This window comes from Rhinolophus sinicus, linkage group LG12 (genome assembly GCF_036562045.2).
Source record: "Rhinolophus sinicus isolate RSC01 linkage group LG12, ASM3656204v1, whole genome shotgun sequence".
Taxonomy (NCBI): domain Eukaryota; kingdom Metazoa; phylum Chordata; class Mammalia; order Chiroptera; family Rhinolophidae; genus Rhinolophus; species Rhinolophus sinicus.
In genome coordinates this window covers 773,799-792,442 of record NC_133761.1, presented here as the reverse complement: position 1 = coordinate 792,442, position 18,644 = coordinate 773,799, and the positions used below count along the sequence as shown (strand labels likewise).

General features: G+C 64.2%; 3 protein-coding genes across 7 annotated transcripts; 1 reads left to right on the top strand and 2 right to left on the bottom strand.

Annotated features, from left to right (window-relative positions):
• The first annotated feature begins 209 nt into the window (after nt 1–209).
• On the top strand, nt 210–4,799 carry GSDMD (gasdermin D). 3 transcript variants are annotated; one of them, XM_074316431.1, is made up of 12 exons: nt 252–349; nt 836–867; nt 1,325–1,545; nt 1,727–1,919; nt 2,511–2,679; nt 2,786–2,891; nt 3,156–3,209; nt 3,512–3,586; nt 3,696–3,871; nt 3,962–4,103; nt 4,191–4,264; nt 4,399–4,799. In XM_074316431.1, the coding sequence occupies exons 1-12, from the start codon at nt 260–262 to the stop codon at nt 4,636–4,638; spliced, it is 1,572 nt and encodes a 523-aa protein (XP_074172532.1). In that variant the 5' UTR covers nt 252–259; the 3' UTR covers nt 4,639–4,799. The 3 variants fall into 3 exon arrangements, with proteins under 3 accessions (XP_019567859.2, XP_074172533.1, XP_074172532.1); XM_019712300.2 differs by lacking the exon at nt 836–867 and having other exon boundaries at nt 210–349; XM_074316432.1 differs by lacking the exon at nt 836–867 and having other exon boundaries at nt 229–349; nt 1,287–1,545.
• A 2,910-nt stretch (nt 4,800–7,709) lies between these two features.
• MROH6 (maestro heat like repeat family member 6) lies at nt 7,710–14,890 on the bottom strand. Of its 3 annotated transcripts, none has more exons than XM_074316546.1 (14): nt 12,931–14,890; nt 12,585–12,737; nt 12,240–12,394; nt 11,581–11,698; nt 11,203–11,387; nt 10,982–11,119; nt 10,756–10,870; nt 10,503–10,646; nt 10,261–10,434; nt 9,929–10,096; nt 9,547–9,700; nt 9,226–9,328; nt 9,067–9,132; nt 7,710–8,931 (listed from the first exon to the last, which is right to left on the bottom strand). In XM_074316546.1, exons 1-14 carry the CDS (start codon nt 13,147–13,149, stop codon nt 8,511–8,513), a joined length of 2,313 nt encoding a protein of 770 aa, XP_074172647.1. In that variant the 5' UTR covers nt 13,150–14,890; the 3' UTR covers nt 7,710–8,510. The 3 variants fall into 3 exon arrangements, with proteins under 3 accessions (XP_074172647.1, XP_019567792.2, XP_074172646.1); XM_019712233.2 differs by having other exon boundaries at nt 8,564–8,931; nt 9,581–9,700; XM_074316545.1 differs by having other exon boundaries at nt 8,564–8,931; nt 9,226–9,700.
• Nucleotides 14,891–15,029: 139 nt separating this feature from the next.
• NAPRT (nicotinate phosphoribosyltransferase) lies at nt 15,030–18,310 on the bottom strand. The gene is made up of 13 exons (XM_019712242.2): nt 17,977–18,310; nt 17,670–17,797; nt 17,511–17,593; nt 17,217–17,347; nt 16,997–17,112; nt 16,605–16,801; nt 16,389–16,529; nt 16,048–16,132; nt 15,872–15,952; nt 15,675–15,777; nt 15,434–15,588; nt 15,229–15,336; nt 15,030–15,148 (listed from the first exon to the last, which is right to left on the bottom strand). Exons 1-13 carry the CDS (start codon nt 18,200–18,202, stop codon nt 15,086–15,088), a joined length of 1,617 nt encoding a protein of 538 aa, XP_019567801.2. The 5' UTR covers nt 18,203–18,310; the 3' UTR covers nt 15,030–15,085.
• Nucleotides 18,311–18,644: the final 334 nt, after the last annotated feature.

Genomic DNA, 18,644 nt, shown 5'->3' with positions numbered 1-18,644 from the left:
GCATCTCACCATGATTTGATTTGCACCTTTTCACGGGCTTGTTGGCCATCTGTACTTTTTCTTTGGAGAAATGTCCACTCAGCCCCTCCACCATGGCCCAGAGTTTTGAGAAAGAAACTGCAGAGGAGTGCAGTGGGCGGGCAGAGGTGGGGGGGGGCGGTAGGGGGTGGCTCACGGGCGATTTCCGGGAGCACTGGGCGTGGCGCAGGCTCAGTTTGCTGGTTTCACTTTTGGGTCTGGGCGGTTGGTCGGGTGGTGCATGCTCAGCAGCTCCAGGGCACAGGCGGCGCGACCCGGCCCAGCGCGGCCTCGCCTAGCTTTGCAGGCCAGAGCTTGTGCGCCAGTCACGGTGAGCTGTGCCCTGTGCCCCCTGGCGCCTGGGTGGTCCCTCTTGCACTGGGTGGGGGTGCCGGCCCTTCTGGGCGGTGACCTGGTCCCAGCACCCTCTTAGGACTCCCCACAATCCCAGGTCCGCTTGGGGAAGCCCCGTCGCCAGCCTCAGCTGGGTTTGGGCTTGACTGTGGAGTGGGCCCTTCAGGTGTCCCTTTGCCCCCCCCCCTCCAATTTCAGACCAGCACTGAGACTCAGGCCTTCTCCTGGAGTGAGACTGGCCGGTCCTTTGCCAGGGCCCAGGTCTTCTGCGCTGGCTCTGGCCAGCTTTCACCTCTGACCCCTGATGCCTCAGCTTCTGACAAGTGGCTCATGAAGCTCTGGGCACAGAGAAAGCCCTAGAGGACATGCCTGGGAGCTGGGGACACTCTGGCTGAGTCTTTCTGTGGGACCCTGTGCCAAGCACCCAGGAGGTGGTGGTTTATATTTCTTTCCCCACCCTCAGAACACCAGCCACGGAGACAGCTGCTACAGCAGGTAGACCATTGGCCTGGGGGTCACCCAAGGCCCCCACCTTGCTCTGCCTTCCCTTGGTGGCAGCCTAAGCCTCATTGGGCAGAGGCCTTGGTAGTAGCCCCTATGACTGGTCGTCCAGGGCTTTCTTGGGCTTCGTGTAGGCACTCTGGTCCCAGAACAGAGGGTGTGAATGGCCTGATGTCATTGTGAATGACATCACCGCCGGGAGGGGCTCACAGCCCCTTGGAGGAAGGGACTAGTGGATGACAGGGTGGACACTCTGCTTCCTTCTGTGTTGGGTAATGGGCAGGGCCAAGAGCTTTCGGCCAGTCAGAGCATCCCAGGACTGGCCATGCAGCGTGTCTCTGGAGGGGAAGAGCTCCCCATTGTTGGAGGCATCCAAATACCCGCTGTACCCCCGTCTCCACCCCTGCTTCCAGCCCTAGGGCGCAATGCCTGACCCATCTGCCCTCCTCAGGAGCATGGCGTCGGCCTTTGAGGGGGTGGTCAAGAGCGTGGTCCGGGAACTGGACCGCAGTGGGGAGCTCATCCCCATGAACAGCCTTCGGAACTCCACCAGCTTCCAGCCCTACTGCCTTTTGGGCAGGAAGTCCTCCAGCTCATGGTTCTGGAGACCCCGCTACGTATGTGTCAACCTGTCCATCAGGGACATCCTGGAGCCCAATATCCCGGAACCAGGTACCCCACCTGGCACTGAGTTGGAGTCCCAGCTGGGAGGGGAGCGGGAGGGCCAGACTGCCACCTGCACTGGGCCTCTGGGCTGTCTGTTTTCAGAGGGCAGGGCCTTTTCAAAGGTCCCCTCCCTGGGTGGGACAGGCGCGGCCAGCAGGATGGGGCCTCACCTCTGGCCTTGCTCCAGCTGTCGAGTGTGTCGGCCACTTCCACTTCCAAGACGCCGTGGACGGGAAGCTGCAGGGCAGCGTGGAGCTGGTGACCCCGGGACAGGGGACATTTGCAGGTGGGGCTGCAGTGTCCGGAAGCTCCAGTGCCTCAATGAACGTGTCCACGCTGCGAGTGAGCCCCAACACTTGGGTGGCCATGCTCCAAGAGAGGTGGGGCCTCAGGGGCAGGGCTCTGCTGACCCCCGCTAGCCACTGGGTCATGACTTCACAGCGTGTCTGTGCCATGTTGAGGGTCAGCACAGTGGGAGGAAAGTTCCAGAGGCAGGGACGTGCTGGGACCAGCGCGCTGGGGAAGGAGGCTGCAGAGGTCGTGGGGGCTGCACCCTGAGGGCACGGGCAGCCAGGCATGGCCCAGGGGGTCTGGGTCAGACTGAGCCCTAGGCCGCTGAGAGGAGACTGGCTGCTCCAGTGGAGCAGACCTCAGTGTGGGGACTTGAAATGAACCCAGGTTGTGGAGGGCAGCAGCGCCCTGGTGGCTGAGGGGTGGGTACCTCCACTGGCCCCTGCACCCCCACCAATCCACAGACACTGTCAGGAGCACCTGGGAGGGGAATGACAACCACCCGCGCCTGGGCATCCACAGAGGTCCTGGTCCCCTTGGCCCTGTCACCCCCCTGCCTTGATGGGCACAAAGGCTTAGGTCCCGGGGAGGGAAGCTGTCCCTTCCCTGCAGAGGTGGGAGAGGGCCGGTGCCCCCCACCTGCACCGTGAGTCTCTCGGCCTTTCCATAACCCGCCACAGACGCCTGCAGCAGCCCGAACACAAAGTCCTGCAGCAGCTTCGGACTCATGGGGACGACGTGTTTGTGGTGACTGAGGTGCTGCAGACACAGAAGGAGGTGGAGGTCACCCGGATGCACAGGCGGGAGGGCTCGGGCCAGTTTGCGCTGCCTGGAGCCATGTGCTTGCAGGTGTGCAGCCTGGGCCGTGTCCAGGGAAGGGTCGTGGGGCAGGAGGGCAGTGTCCCTAGGCAGACCCCTGTAGCAGCCCACGCCTGAGCCCAGGTCTACCCCTCAGGGCAAGGGCCAGGGCCACCTGAGCCAGAAGAAGACAGTCACCATCCCCTCAGGCAGCATTCTCGCATTCCGGGTGGCCCAGCTCGTGATTACTGGCTCTGACTTGGGTGAGCTGACATTGGGGTGACTCCTGGGGCCCGGTCTCCCTGGCAAAAATGCAGGGAGGCCTGGGAAGAGCCACCGCCTGCCCGGTTGGGGGTGCTTGGCCCATCTGGCTGCACAGCTTCCTGGGTGGCCGAGGGTCCTGTGCTCTGGTGTGGAGGTGGTTGGGGGACACTGCGGGAACTGCGCAGGGGAGCCTCAGGGGATGAGGGGGAGGCTGGGAGCCCCCGTCAACCTGCCTCCCCACCTCTGCTCCCACCCGCTGCCAGACATCCACTTCATCCCAAACAAGAAGCAGAAGACCTTTGTGACGTCCCAGGCAGGTGAGGCCCGTGGATCCCCCACACGGCCTGGGCAGGGGGATGAGCTCCTGGCAGCTGAAGCCTCTGCCTCTATAGCAAGCATGGGGCAGCTGGGAGATTCCTGAGGGCTGGGAATGTGCACACGCACACACACGCAAGGGTGGCACAGCACGGGCTGACACCAGCCTGGCATGGCCTTGGTCCCTGCCCTGGTCGCCAGCGCGGGGTGGTGGTGAGGGGCTGTCAGGGCCAGGGAAGGCCTCAGCTCTCTCTGGCTCGGGGACCCACACACTGTGCTGACGAGCCCTGCTCTGCCTGGCCAGATGACCAGCCCCAGGAGTCCTCCACCTTCTCCTCCATGATGAAGTCCATCTCTGACCGCCTCAAGATGCTGTCGGGTCAGTACCTTCCTGACCACCCCTGGGGTGCCCTGGGGGTCTCCTCTTCCTGACCAAAGCTCCTCAGGGCCCTATGGGCACCCAGGCAATGCCAGCCCTGTCCCCACAGACGGGCCCACCAAGGACTGGTTCGTGCCTACTGAAGACTTCCAGGGCCTGCAGATGGAGGTGAGGAGCTGTGCCAAGGGCCTGGAGAACTTCTCAAAGATGCTGTGTGGGCAGCTGCTGGGGGCCCTGGGGCAGGTCCTGAGGGACCAGGAGGCCCTACAGGCCCTGGTGGAGTCGGTGAGCAAGCCACTTGGGACTGGGAGGGTGGGTGGGGTGGGCGGGGCCTGCCCCAGGCCATCCAGGCTCACTGCCCACCCTTCCCCCCAGCTGGAGCAGGGCCAGTGCTGCGGGCAGGTGGAGCCTCTGCCTGGTCCAGCCGGCGTCATCCTGGAGTGCCTGGTGCTCCCCTGCAGAACGCTAGTAGAGGAACTCGCTGGCCCCATCTTCTACCTACTGGAAGCGCTGGCTGGTGAGGGCCCTGGCAGGTAGTGGGCAGGGATATGGGCTTGCCCAGCTGGGCCTTCCCGAGCTTCTCTTACCCAAGGTCTCTCCCCAGCACTGAGTGAAACCCAGCATGTGCTGCTGGCCCAGGTGCTGGAGGCCAGGGCCCTGATGGAGCCGTTTAAGCTGGTGAGAGGGCGCAGGTGGAGGGGGAAGGGGTGGGCCCTGTAGGATGGAAACTGGGCACCTCAGGGAGGGGGTGCTGTGGGTGGGCGCTGGATGCCTGGGGGCCCCACTGACAACATGCCACCCTGTCCTGGCAGGTGGAGAGCCTTTTGGAGCAGAGCGTCCCATGGAAGGAGAGCAGGGCCGTGTCCCTGCCGTGTGGGCTCCTGGGCAGCAGCTGGGGCTCGGAGGCGCCCACCTGGGTCCTGTTGGAGGAGTGTGGTCTGGAGCTGCAGGTGGGCGCCCCCCAGGTGTGCTGGAAGCCGGAGGCCCAGGGCTGCACTTGTGCGCTCTATGCCTGTCTGGCTCTGCTGTTAATACTGAGCCAACTCTGCTAGCCTGCAGACCTACACGCCTGGGATGCTCTCCAGGGGAGCAGAGCTCATGCCCACCTAGCTGCCAGCCCTGGGAAGGCAAGAGCCCAAACCCAGCCAAGTAGCCCATCCACCACAGGGCTTGGGAGTTGGGGAAAGCCAATAAAGTCGACCCACAAAGGGAAGATGGATCAGTGAATTTTTTAGGGTTCCTAGACCTGGGATAGGGGGCAGGAGCAAGGACTTGCCCACACAGGATGAGGAGGGATGTAGGGGCTGAGAGCAGGTGTCTCCCCCGTGGTCTCGAGCCTGTCACGCCATGGGGCCAAGGGGAGCCTGCCCTGTGCTTGGACCTGGCCATGCATGGCCGGACCCCTGGCTCCTCTCCAGTGAGCTGGCCTGTGAAAGACTCCAGCAGAGCAGTTCCAGCAGGATGGGTCTCTGCCTCAGGGAACTTGAGAACACACTGCTGCCAGTAGTGGGCCGGGAGTGGGGGGCTGCAGATGGGGTAGAGCATGTGTGGCCAACCGGCACACAGACCCCAGGCTCCTGGGGCCTCGTGGAGAAGCAGTGACCCTCTCCAGAGCAGCTGGCCTTGGGTCTGCGTCTCATCCACATACATTCGCTCGGAGGTAAGAGTCTCCTGAGAGTAGGCCTCCCGGGGGAGTGGCGGGACTCAGAGCACACAGGGGCTGCATGGGGGAGTGGCCAGGGTGGGCCTGGCAGCTGATCAGTGGGGACTTTCCACGTGTCTGGGTCTGGGGCAGCCGGGGGCAGTCTGCCTTTCCTCGGCGGGACGAGGGAGCACTGGGCCATTGGAGCGCTGTAGGAGCACACAGCTTCACAACGCCATCAAGAGGAGGAACAGAAGGTCCAGCTGTGGCTGGGACAGCAAACCCCATGCAGACCCAGAACCCAAGCCCAACAGTGAAATTAAAAAAGACAGTGTCTCCTTGAGCTGAGCTGCCTCCCGGATGGCTCAGTTGTTTGTTGGAGCGCGGGCTCTCAATCACAAGGTTACCAGTTCAATTCCTCAAGTCCCGCAAGGGACGGTGGGCAGCACCCCCTGCAACTAAAATTCAACACGGCACCTTGAGCTGAGCTGCCGCTGAGCTCCCAGATGGCTCAGTTGTTTGGAGCGCGTCCTCTCAACCACAAGGTTGCCGGTTCGACTGCTGCAAGGGATGGTGGGCTGTACCCCCTGCAACTAGCAACGGCAACTGGACCTGGAGCTGAGCTGCGCCCTCCACAACTAAGACTGAAAGCACAACTTGAAGCTGAACGGCACCCTCCACAACTAAGATTGAAAGGACAACAACTTGACTTGGAAAAAAAGTCCTGAAGTACACACTGTTCCCCAATAAAGTCCTGTTCCCCTTCCCCAATAAAATCTTTAAAAATAAATTAGTAAATAATAAAAGACAGTGCCTCAGAGGGATAGTGGATGGGGGGAGGGAGGTTCATACAGTGTGAGGGATATAAATGATAAATGTCTAAGTATTACTTTGTCTTGTGCACCTGAAACTAATTTAAAAAAATGGCTAAAAAAAAGACAGTGCCCCCCAAAATCCCAGATCAGCTTACAGGAACCCCACCCCCCCAGTGAGGAAGCCGGAGACCTCTCTAGTCTATTTGTCCCTCCAGGGCCCACGGTCCTCCTCTGGGAACCCTGGTTAGGGTGACCTAACAGGCAAAAGCAGCGTGAGTGGGACTGGAAGAACCCAGCTCTCAGAAAGCATTAAATGAGCAGGTATAGAAGTGGCACTTTTGGGGCCCTGACACTCTACTCTCCTGGCCAAGGGGAAAGAGGGCCTGGACAGGCCCCACCCAGGCCCCACTGGAGGATCTGACTGGTGGCCATCGGGACCTAGGCCCACCGATGCCTTGAGGTCCCCAGGGACATAGCCCACATGGGAGTACTTGAGCGTCAACACCAATGCTGAAGGGTTGCACATGGAAAGAAGTGCTCAGATGCTCGCCCCAGCGGATGGGCTCTCTGCCCGCAGACTGGACAGAAAACACAGGGGGCAGGGCTACGGCACTGTCAGGGGGACAGGCAGCCTCTGGTGGACCAGGCCACTGCTCCCCCCAGCACAGAAGTCCCCAAGAAGGGTCACACTCCCAGGGCCCAGCAACAGTCTGGCCTTCATGCTATGTGGGCTTTGCTTGAACCTCAGCCTAGCAGGCAGGACATCCAGCGGACGCCAGCTACTGGGCAGGGGCCATAGTGGGAGGGAGGCACATGACCATGAGCGGGCCGCTGTTATGCAACACACAGCCTGGGCTCCAAACAGCCGCTGCAGGGTGGGCTGTGGGCTCCCAAGCCCCACAGAAGTGGGGTGGGAAGGGGCGGGGTGCTGCCTGCCTGGCCCCCATGGTGCGTGTACCACTGAGGGTTTGCCGCTGGCCTGTCCAGCTGTTCTCTGCGGTGAGGACAAGCATGTTTGGTGGGACAAGTGGGCATGAACGCTCACCCGGGGCTGGCTCCTAGACCGCAAGGAGTGGGGGTGGCCACTAAGGGGTCCCAGGATGCTCCTGCTATGTGCCCAGCCCCAGGCTCCTCACAGACCCTGACGGCAGGATGGAAACCCAGCCCTGCAGGGGGGCCCCGGTCCTGAGAACTGTGGGCTCCCTGATGGGGGACTGTCTTGGGAACCCCCAAAGCCAGCACAGGTGTCCAGGATGAGCCCACTACCTCCTTCCCTTCCCTCTCTGTCTCCTTCATGGGGGTCTGAGGGCCTCCTGGCTTGCCCAGCATACTCCTCATGCCTTTCACACAGTGTAATCTGTCTGACATCTGCTTTGTAGGATCTGAACTGCTAAGCCATGAGCCTGGCTCCTCACAGACCGTGCCCTTGGCCTGACCCTACCCTGCCCTGGGATGACCTACAAGACCCCCCCACCTTCCTGACTCATAAACCCTACCTGACCTGGCCACACGCCTGCACCCTGAACCTGCCTGACTCTAACCCCTTCCTCCTGCCCACACACTGCCTTACCCACAATCCCAGCCTGAGCTCGATCTTGGACCAGGCATCGCCCATCAGAACCCCATTCGTGGCCATGACTCACGCCCCAGGCAGATGCCAGACCCATTTGATCCACAGGTCTTTACTTCAGACACTTTCCATAAGGGGCAGGCAGGACCCCAGGCCTGCCCTCGAGGTGTCCCCAGTCTGGAGGGACACCTCTGTGAGGGAAGGCCTCTGTGAGGCGGCAGCTCAGGGGAGAAGGGCTTTTCAGGATGGGCATTCTGGTGGCAGAACCTGCTGGGGCGAGGGCCCAGAGGGGCCTGGTCACAGCTTGGGTGGCATCTGCAGGGACTTCTTCCCTGTATGTCCAGTCACACCTCCTTCCCAACCCTGGCGCGAAGGCGCAGTGTGGTAGGGGTGCAGATGGCAGCGCCCCACACCTAATCCCAGGCCTGTGGTGTCCAGTGGAGAGAGAGGTCAGGGGTTGCCTTGTGGAGAAGGTTCAGGTGGGATTCTGACACAATAAGCAGGAGTGGGGGCGTCTGAAAATGGTGCCAGGCTGGGGGGGTGCAGCAGGTGTGGACAGGGGAACAGGTCAATGTCTTTTGAGCATACAGAACCTGGGCCAGGACATGGGCTGGCAAGGAGTGGGGCACCTGGTGGGCGGTGTAGAGCTGCTGGGTGACCAGCAGGGGCCAAACAGGCAGGGACCCCGGGCAGGCGGGGGCAGAGGCCCAAGAAGCAGGCAGCCTATCAGAGCAGCAGCTCCCAGGGCTGTGCCAGCTTCAGTGTCCCTCACCAGACCGCGGCTTAGGAGAGCAACAGGCCTGGGGGGGACAGATGGACCAATGGGTGCAAGACGCAAGGGGCTAAGGGTGAAATGGTGCTGACAGAAACACTGCCGTCCCTCTAGGGCACGTGCCATCACGGTGATGAGCTCCTGGAGGAGTCTTTGTGTGCACCAGGCCTTGCGGTGGCTCGAGGGGGCAGACACTGGCATCCAGCACTAGGCCCTGGGTGCCCCTCAAGTGGAGTGTGCCAGGACTGGCCACAGAGCGGAGGGGTGCCCGACTTAGACCCCCAGCCCCCACCAGGAGGGGGGCGCTGGGTGCAGCTCAACCCGGTGTGGAGGAGCCCCAGCGGCCTGTGACGCTCCGACGCCGGAAGGGGCTGTCCGGGTAGACTGGCGGGGACCGGGCCGCGCGGGCTTGGAGCAGGCGGAGGTGGGGGAAGCGCAGGCGCTGCCGAGAGCTCTGAGCGCGGGCCAGCAGCGCCACCTGCTGGGAAGATACTTGCGCAGCGGCGACCACAGCCGGCTCGGGATCGCTCTGCAGCTGCCCCAAGTCTACAGGGACAAGCAAGGCGGGAGGGCTCAGGACTGCCAAGCGCCACAGGACTCCTGGCCCTCCACCCATCCATTCCCACCCACTCCACTCTTGCACTCTCCAGGACCCCATGCCCTGGCGACGCTGGTCCTCACCTTGGAACAGGGAGTCCAGCAGGTCCTGGTTGACACGGCTGGGGCTGGTGTGATGGACAAAGAAGCCTGGACCAAGGCAAACCCGTGAGTGCTGGCGCCACGCCCCCAGCTCCCAGAGCTCTGGGTAGGAGAGCTAGTGAGACACCTGGACTGCCTCACCTATGAGCACGGTGGCTGCCCGGCGCAGGTGGTCCTGTGGGCTCCGCAGGTAGCCCTGGCTCTGGCTCAGGAATCTGGGCACGTGGCTCGGGTACCAGTGAACCTGGGGACAGAAGGGCTCATGGCAGGACAGGAGGGCCAATCCCACGTGGAGAGGAGGTGGCAGAGGTGAGCCCAGGGGCTGGGGTCCCCTGGGGAGCCCCCAGAGAAAGGGGTCAGGGCCGGAGGTCTTAGACCTGCTACCACCTTGGCTGGGAAGGTGAGGAGATTCCGTTTGAGGGCAGTGGTCCCTGTGTACACTGGACCCAGTGGGCAGCTCACCACACCCCCTCACTGTCACTGCTCCCCTTCTGACCATGCAGTGGCAGATGCGACTTAGGGCCTCAGGGCTGTCATAGTGGGCCACAGTGACCATCTCCTCCAGCAGACCCCATTGCAGGGCATGGTCACAGCGAGCCAGGGTCCACTCTGAGCTCTGGAACACCAGAAGGGAGCAGGGTTAGGGGTCCTGAAAGTGGCAGAGGTGGCCTGGGTGTGGCCAGGATGAGGGGTGGAGAAGCCCAGGGCCAGGAACCTGGGAGCCCATGACGCCTGCACCCGGGACCCTTGGGCAAGTCCCTGACGGGCCATCTTCGGAGACAGCTCCGTGGGATGGGTAGGGTTGGGTGGGGACAGTGGTGGGACAGTCCCGGGGGCAGCTGACCTCAGCAGCGTCCAGGCTGGGGTCATGCAGGCACAACAACAGCGGCACGAGACTCTTCAGCACCAGCTTCCGCAGGGGGCCTCGAAGCCCCACGCGGAGCCCGCCCCGACCCCGCCGCACCAGGGTCCCGAGGAGCCCGACTGCAGAGGCGCGGACTGGGTCCCGAGCCTGCGTGCGAGGATGCAGTCAGGGGGAGCCAGGAAGGAGAGGCTCTCAGGAGGGAAGCTGCCTGGGGGCGCAATCTGGGGGCAGGAGCGGGACCTGGCGGGGGAGCCTGGGGAGAGGGGAGTGTCCTGGTGGGGCGGGGCCTGGAGCGGAGAGGCAGTGCTCACGTCGTCCAGCAGTGGCGGGAGGCGTGGCCCCAGTTCTGTGCTCAGAAGCCGCACGGGCGCCCGCGGCCGCAGCAGGAGCCTCCTCAGCGCGCCCAGCGCGGCGCCCACGAGCCGCGCATCATGTTCGCCCAGCGCGCCCAGGAGAGCGGGCAGCAGCGCGCTCACATGCCGCACCTGCGGAGGCAGGGATCTTGGGCCGCCGCTCGCACCCCGGTCCCGTCCTGCCCGGCCCAGCTCCTCACCTTCCGTCGGTTCAGCGCGAGGTGGCCGAGGCCAAGCAAGCCTAGCCAGCGCACGGTGGGCTCGGGGTCGCCCTGCCAGGCGCGGAGTCGCTCCAGAATCACCTCCTCCCGCAGGAGCCGCGCGGTGGGCCAGCTCTGCAACAGCTAAGCGGGGGCCAGGCGGTCAGGACTCTCACCGTCCCGATGCTGGTGGTGCCGCTTATGGGCCAAGTCCATGGTCACCGCTCATCACCCATCCGGGAAAGGAACTCACCCCGGTGAAGAAGGCTATAGCCGTGAGGCGCTGCGTGTCGTCGGCGCTGCGTAGCCTGGGCAGCAAGTCAGCGAACAGGCCTCGCAGGTGGTGGTCCGCATGGGCCACCATGGCACTGGGTTGGGGCAAAATGGCAGCTCTCCCTCTGCTTACGGACTCACCCCTGGAGAAGCCCGCACCCGGCCGCCCTCAGGCCTGGTCTCTTCCCCCACCCCCTGCACCACACCTGGCCAGCAGCAGGACACCCTCCAGGTGGGTGTGGGCTCCCACCAGCCTCCTCCAGCCTCCAGCCTGCTCCATGCACGTGACCACCATGCGGCTGCCATCCCCCGTGAGCAAGGCCTTCAGGGCCTCCACTATGCAGCTGGGGGTGGGGGCAGTGGGCGAGAGGGCAGTGAGGACAGGGCGCTGATCCAGCCCACACCTCCCCCAGTGTGAGACCCTCACCTGGCGTGGCTGTGCGGTGGCCCTTGGTGGGATGGGGTCCAAACCTTGGAGGTGTCAGGGGAGCGTGTGCCCCGGGCCATCTCATGCAGCTTCGTGACCAGCACGAGGAGGAGGTGCGGGTAGAAGCCCCGTGTAGCGCCCACGCAGCCGGACACAGCCAGCATCTCCCCAAGGGCGCGAGTGGCCTGTGGAACAAGTGGACCACCCAGGATCGGGTGCACCACAGACAGGACGAGGACAGAGCCTCAGGCACTTGAGGGACAGATGCGTGTGACTCTGGCAAGACCCTGCCGCCCAGTCTCCCTCTGGCCCGACTTGCCCACCCCCTTGGGCCAGCGGGGAGGGGGCGTCCTCTGGCAGTGCTGGCTGGTCACCTACCGCCAGTGCCTCCAGCTCAGGTCCAGCTGTGCCCTTTAGCGCCCACAGCAACTGCACCAGCACCTGCCCATTCACGCGCTGGTTCCGGCTCAGGCTGCGCCACAGCTCGGCTGCCGCCCTGGGGGCACAGGGTGCCTGATGCAGGGTCCGTGCTGGCCTGCAGGACCCCAGGTCAGGGTGGAGATGGCCACTAGGACTCCAGCAGGAGGAGGGACAGGTAAAACATCCCCTCCCCCCATATCACCTCCAATCCCAGAGGAATAAAATAAGTGCCATCTATGCAGACCACAACAGAGCACGGTCCGCTCAGAACACTCTCAGGCCAGCGACAGTGACAAACTGACATTATACACAATCACATAGAGAATAAAATCAGGCAACTTCTCCTGGGGTGGATCAAACCAAAGAGCCAGGGCATTGGGTCCCAGAAGCCACCTGGCTCACACACCCCCAGGCTGGACTTCAGGGGTGACATGGAAAGTGAACGCAGGCCCCAAGTCAGGAACCCAGTACCGAGGACTCCGAGGGGGGCGGGGTGGAGGAGGAAATTCGGAGGTTCTGCCTGCTCCACTATCTGCCCGATGAGGCCAGACTCCATGCCAAGAGGGAAGGGGAAGCAGCTGTGTGGGGACAGTGAGGGTGCAGCCCTGGAGGATTACCGGTCCAGGGGCAGCGAGCAGGGCAGCAGCGCACACACCACGTCCTGTGCGTGCTCCAGGGCCAGCGCACTCAGCACTCGCAAAGCTGCCCGCCGGGGCCTTCCCTCGGCCAGGCTGGGCACCTGTGCCAGCAGCCCGAGCACCAGGGCATGCACCTGGCGTGGAGAGGCAGATGTCAGCAGCCAGGCCTCCTTGACCCCCAACATTATTACCCTCTGTATCCCCACTGGGCAGGTGCAGCCCAAAAGAGGCCTGTGTGTCAGTGTCAGGGAGCTCGTTCCAACCCCCCAACCTTGGAGGGGATGGGGCAGGAGTCTCTGGGGCAGAACGCGGGTGGGGGCTGACCTGGTCCTCTAGCCGCTCCCCCTGGGCCTCCAGGGCTGAGGACAGGGAGAGTGCTGTGGCCTGTGTCCCAGCAAAGCCAGCCTCTTCCAGGCAGGCAGCCGTGTACAACGCCAGGTCGGCTAGGGCCCCCTCCTTCCGGGAACTCTGGGGTGCCTAGGGCAGGGTAGGTAGGGTGTGTGAAGGCCCTTGCTGCTCTCAGCTCTCCTCCCCAGGCCCCCTGCCAGCTCTCGACAAAGTCCCCGTGCCTTCTTATTGTTCCCCAGCCCAGTGAGCTCCCCTGCCTTCCCCGAGCTCTCTCCCCTGCCCCACAGGCTGGTCCCCTCAGCCTCCCTTCCCTCCCACTCACCTGAGAGGGCCCCTCAGGGGCTGGCTCCTGCGCATGGGGTGGGGAGCAGGGCTCCCGGGCAGCTACATGCCCAGGCTCTGCCTCAGGTTCAGGTTGAGGGCCCTTGGAAGGGGGTCTCATAGGCTGTCCCTGACTGGCCCGGATCCCTTCAGCCAGAGCTGTCAGGGTTAGGGCCCCCACAGGGGCTCCCCGGGCCCGGCCCCACACCCCCCCAGCCATGGCTGCCACACTTGGGGAGCTGCTCAGTGGGGACCCAGCCTGCAGCACCTGCCACTGGTCCTCCCAGGAAGTTGTGCCCAGGCCTGACCTAGAAGCAGGCCTTGGGGGGGGCGGGACCAGGGACAGGTGTGGTGACCTATGTGTGATCTCTGTGGGCGGGGTGAGTCGGGGAGCCACACAGATGTTTTCCCAACCCTGGTGCCCACTGGGGGCTTGTGAGAGGTCCTCCTGCCCTGGCTGTTGGTGCTGAGTAGCCAGCCTGAAGCCTGAGTATCTGGGAGCTGGCTTTGCCCACCAGGGCCCTGGGGGAGGGGCATGATTCCCAGGAGGTGGTGGGTCTGCAAGGGGGTGGGGAAGAAGGGTCCTTGACCCTGGTTTCCAGCCCCACTGAAGAGGGGCTGAGCCAGGGGCATCGGGGTAGGTGTGGACTACCTGAGGAGGCCCTAGCAGGGTCCAGACGTCTGAGCCCAGCCCCGAGCTGAGTCCTGGCCTGATTGAGCCCTAAAGCAGTCCAGCCTGGACCTGGGCCTGGGCTCTCCCCTCTGCATTGCAACCCAGCCAGACATCCTAGGGACAGGCACAACTGGAGAGCTGTCGCGACCTCTGAGCTCTGGCCGCCCTGGGGTGGAGCAAGTGAGGGGAGCTGCACCTGCTCCTCCCAGGGCTCTTGCAGATGACTTGTTGGGGTGGGCCCTCTGGGTCCTGGACAGTTCTGAGGTGCCCTCTCCCCCCAGTGCTGGACCACAGGGTTCCTGGGTCCTGGTACCTAGGAAGTGAGTATGCAGCTGAGAAGTGGTGACCTGTGAGTACCTGGGACCGGTTTTGCTGTGTGTGTGTGTCTCCAAGCCTCATGCTTCACAGGGCTGGCCTAACTAGGCCTCTGCCCCAAATCCCTACTGTCACCCTAACGCAGCGACACAGCACGCAATGCCCAGCCTGACCCCAAGGAACCAGTAGAGCCGGTTGGGCCAAATACCTGGGCAGGAGGAAGTGCTCCGGGAAGGGCCTCAGACAGCCAGCACTCCCCCACACGCTCGGGTCCCTGTGCCACCTCCTGCTGCCAAGTGGGAGAGGCCCAAGCCCCACCCTCTGTCCTGTATGCTGCACAACCTAGAACCTCTCCTGGGCAGGTCCTCTGGAGCTGACGTTGTCAAAGCTGGTAGAGACCCGACTAGCTTGCCTGCAGTCACAGCCGGCCCAAGACCATGGGCCAACTTCTTCGGCAGTTCTAGTGCAGGCCCCTGACACCCTCTTCTCCCTTACGAGGGCTCCTAGGTCAGGAACTGGGTCCCCAAGGCCCAGGCGGGGCTGCCCATGACAGATGCCTGGGTCTGGAGAGAGCCAGACGGATGGAGCCCAGGGTCCCCAAGGCAGAGCTGTGCAGGGCTGCTGGCAGCAGGAGGGGACACCTGGGCTTCTCCTTGGCTTGGGAAGCTTGAGGTGTCCCATTGACCCTGAGCCCAAGGCAGTGCCCTTGGCATGTGTGGGAGCCACCCTTGGACACAGGAAGCCCCGAGCCCCTCTTTCTTGCACCTCATCCCCACCCCATGGCTCCTGCTTGAGCCTCCAGCAGGGAGAGGCCTCCCGCAGTAACTGCCACACCTGCGGGCTGGACACCAAAGTCCGCCCCGTCCCCATAGCCCTGCCCTCTCCAGCCTCAGATCTGCTCCTGAGGTCCAGCCCTGCGAGGTGGCACAGCCCCGGCCTTGGCCTAGCTCCCAACCACCCTCAGGTCTCAGCACAGAGCTGTCTCCTCACCCAGATTGGGCCTGGCCCTTCCTGAAAGCATGAGCCCTCACTCTGATTCCCATCTCCAGCCCACCTGAAGGCTCTGGGGGCCAGTGAGTAGCAGGCTAGGTGAAGAAATGACACACGACAAGTTGTGGGGGACAGTGAGTGACTCGTGTTAATTTCAGGCAGCCCTACCATGGGGCTCTTACTGGGGGCCTCCAGCACTCAGTCTGGCCACCAGGGCCTGCAGCTTCTCAGACAGCGCCACCTGCGGGGAGCAGAGGAAAGGACAATGGGTGGCAGTAGGAGTAGGGGGCACACAGGGCTGGTGCCGCTTCCTCCACCCACCTGGAAGAGCTCCGGCTGCTCCAGCCTCCTGTGTGCAGGGCTGAGAAGGCTCAGGGACAGCTGGGCAAAGGCTCTAGATTCAGCCAGAGATGGGAGGGGCTCACACAGCTGTGGGGGGAGAGAAGGAAGGGGTTGGCAAAAGGTCACGGGGCAGGGGTTGATTTGGGTTTCAGGTGCAGACGAAAGGGGTGCGTGGGGTGGTCACCTGTCCCTCCTGGACCCAGAGTCGCAGCAGCGGCTCCACGTGGGCCGGCCTCACGGTACGGGACACCTGGGCCCCTCGCGGCCAGACTCTCAGTTCCTGGCCAGCCTGGGGTGGGGGCTCCTCTGCCAACTGCAGCAGGTCCAACAGCAGGGACCCTGTGTGTGTGTGGGAGGGAGGGACACCAAGAATAGTGTAGGGGCCTGGGGACTTGAGGGGTGCCAGCGGGGTGGGAGGGCCTCACCATCAGAGCCCAGAAGCCGGAAGGCGGCCTTGCTCCCAGGCAATGTCTGCTTGTCAGGGTCCTCGGTCAGCTTCATGCGTGGCTGGCCTCCCACAGACACCAGCTGTGGGGATGAGGTGTTGGGAGAGTTGCACTCTTCCACCCCAGCCCGTGAAGCCCCTGGCCCAAACCCACTGAGCCCCAGTCCCTGTCTCCACCTTGTAGACGCAACCCAGGGAAGGCTGGCGAGGGCAGGTGACGACGCTGGTGCCAATGCCAATGACGTTGACCTCGCTGCCCTGGAGGATAGGAGGGGAGGGGGCACTGAGCTTGCCCAGCAGGGGCCCTTCCAGCCACCCCGCCCTGCCCCCGTCCTGCCCCTGCCCCACCTCACCTCCTGGGCCAGTCGTGCCAGCTCTCCCTCGTCAATGTTGTTGCTGACAGCGATGGGGACTGACTCCAGCCAGGGCACCTGGAACCTGTGATGGGGGGGAGGGGCAGCCCCTCAGAAGTTTCTAATTCACCTGGACTCCCTCCCTCCCCAGTCACGCATCCCCACCCCCAGCTCCCTGGAGACTCTGTCCCAGTCACCTGGCTGTGGCTTCCCCCCCAGGGCCACACTGCCTCCACTGAGGTAGGCTCTCACAGCTCCTCACTGTGGGAAAGGCACGGCCCCTCCCTTGCTCTGCCCCACGGGGAGTCTCTCGGCAGGCCCGGCCTCTCCCAGGGACTCACTGGGCTGCAGATGTCCTGAGGTGCGCACGGATCTCCTGGGCCTGCTGAAGCAGGTCACCGCTGTCCAGCCTCACGCCTATGGCCCGGTAGCCCAGCTCACCCAGGGCCAGGGCTACTGCAAGGAAGTTGGGAAGACCACTCCTGCGGGCAGGGACAAGGGTATGGGGGGGCTGCCGCTGCTCTGCTGAGCCCCCCCAGGGGCTGCCTGGGCCTCACCTCCGCACACTGTAGGTGTCCAGCAGGCCCTGGAAGGCCTGGGGAAAGGCCAAAGCATAGGCCACAAAGGCTGCCCGCTCACCAGGGTGCGGCTCTTGCACCCCCAGCCCCAGGTGGGCACACACACGCTCCAGCCACGCCTCCACACAGGCGACCAGGTCTACCCTGGGGCCCCGACCAGCAGCTGGAGCCAACATCTAGGGAGAGGGGTCGGTGAAGGATGGGGGACCCAGAGTGCAGGGTGGGGCCTGCTTCCCCGGGGGTTGAAGATCTGAGCAGGGGTGCTGCCAGTGGCCAGGTGGGCTAGGTAAGGGGGGCATCTGCCTTTGTGCAGGCAGCAACTGGCTCCCCTCCCCCAGGCTTTGAGCGCAGCCAGGGAGAGGGATACTCACCGGGTCAGGAGGCACCTCAGTGCCTGAAAAGGAAGTGACGAAGGAATGCGCCAGGGTTCCTGCCACTGGGACACCACGCAGCTGTCCTGCCAGCACGTTGCTGCTGGAATCAAAGCCTAGGCCAGGGCACCAGGCAGGGTTGGGGGGCTTCAGGCGGTGGGCAATGGGCCCTGGGGCAAGTCTCCTTCCCCCACCCTTAAGTCCCTCCCCTGACCCTCACCGCCTAGATAGCTGTAGGTAGAGGCCGTTAGACCCCCGTCCGGGCCCTGAGCGCGCCGCAGCCCCATCTCTATCAGCCGCTTCTCTGGCCCGGCTATCAGGCGAAGCCGCGCCGCATTGGTGGCTATCAGGCTGTGGGCAGCAGGGGACCCTGGGTTAGGGTCACGAGGCCACCAGAGCCCGACCTCTCTTCCAGACCCTGCGTCCCACCCACACAGTTCGGAGCCACGCCCATACTCGCAAGGGCGGGTCCCCTGGAAATCTGAGCTCGGTGGCCCCCGGCGATCAGTCCCACCTGGCATAGCTGACTAGGCAGAGGAGCGGCGTCTCCAGCAGCTGCACCACCAGGAGCGGCCCAGACACTTGCAGCAATGGCACCTGCGAGGAGGATGTCAGCTGGGCGCCGCCGGCCCCGCTCAGGCCCACCCCTCCGTCCCGTTCAGCCCGCACTCACGCCGGGTAAAGCGAGGGAGCCCTCGGGCAGGGCCCGCACCGTCACCCCAGAGCAGTCGAGACTCCGGAGATGCTCGAAGAACACGGGGTCAGTGTCTGGCGGCAGCACCGAGGCCAGGAACTGCACGTCTGTGGGCGACAGAGGCCCACGTGGGCTGGGGCGAGCGTGCGGCAGTGGGGAGCTCCTGGCGGAGACGTCTTATCCCGCCGAATGGGCCTCGTTAGGGCGCGAGAAGGGGACTCGATGGGCAGGAGGGTCCTGCCTGTGTGGTGGGACTCCAGGCGGGGAGGAGGGGGCCATGGGGTACCTGCATCTTGCAGGCGGAAGGCGTGGAGGAAGCGCAAGCAGTCGCGCAGCCCCGCGGCCAGGGCGAAGGCGCCGCCGAACGGGCAGCGGCGGAAGAAGAGCTCGAACTCGGCGGGCTCGCGCGCCCGGCCCGCGCGCCAGTAGCCCAGCGCCATGGTGGCCTGGTAGAGGTCGGTGAGCAGCGGCCGCGCAGCTGTGCGCCCCTCAGGGTCCTGCTCCGCCGCCATCTCGCCCGACACCGGGACTCTGACCTCCCCGCCCCGCCCGGTCACGTGACATCGTGCTCCCCAATGGCCAGCACCGCGAACCAGGAGCCCAGAGGGTGGGGATACCCAGGGAACGCAGCGTTCCCGGGCAACTAGAACGGGCGGAGCGGGTCTGCCGGCCTCATGACGCAGACGGGTTCCCGCGGATGGACCGGGCTGGAGTGGGGAATGTGTCCGCAGCCCCTGGGCAGCCCAGCTCCTCCCGGCCCCGCCCCCTGGCCCGGAACTCCAGCAATGGGTGCTGAGGGCAGTGGTGACTCCACCGCCAGCTAAACTTTGTCCCCGCGCCACCCAGAAGCCAAGCCCTGCCTAGAGAGGTAGTCGAGGTGGTTCTAAATTCAGCTGGCAGCACGGCTTTGGGGTGCTGTGCCCTCAGCCCCACAGTTCTGTAAAACCCCGACGG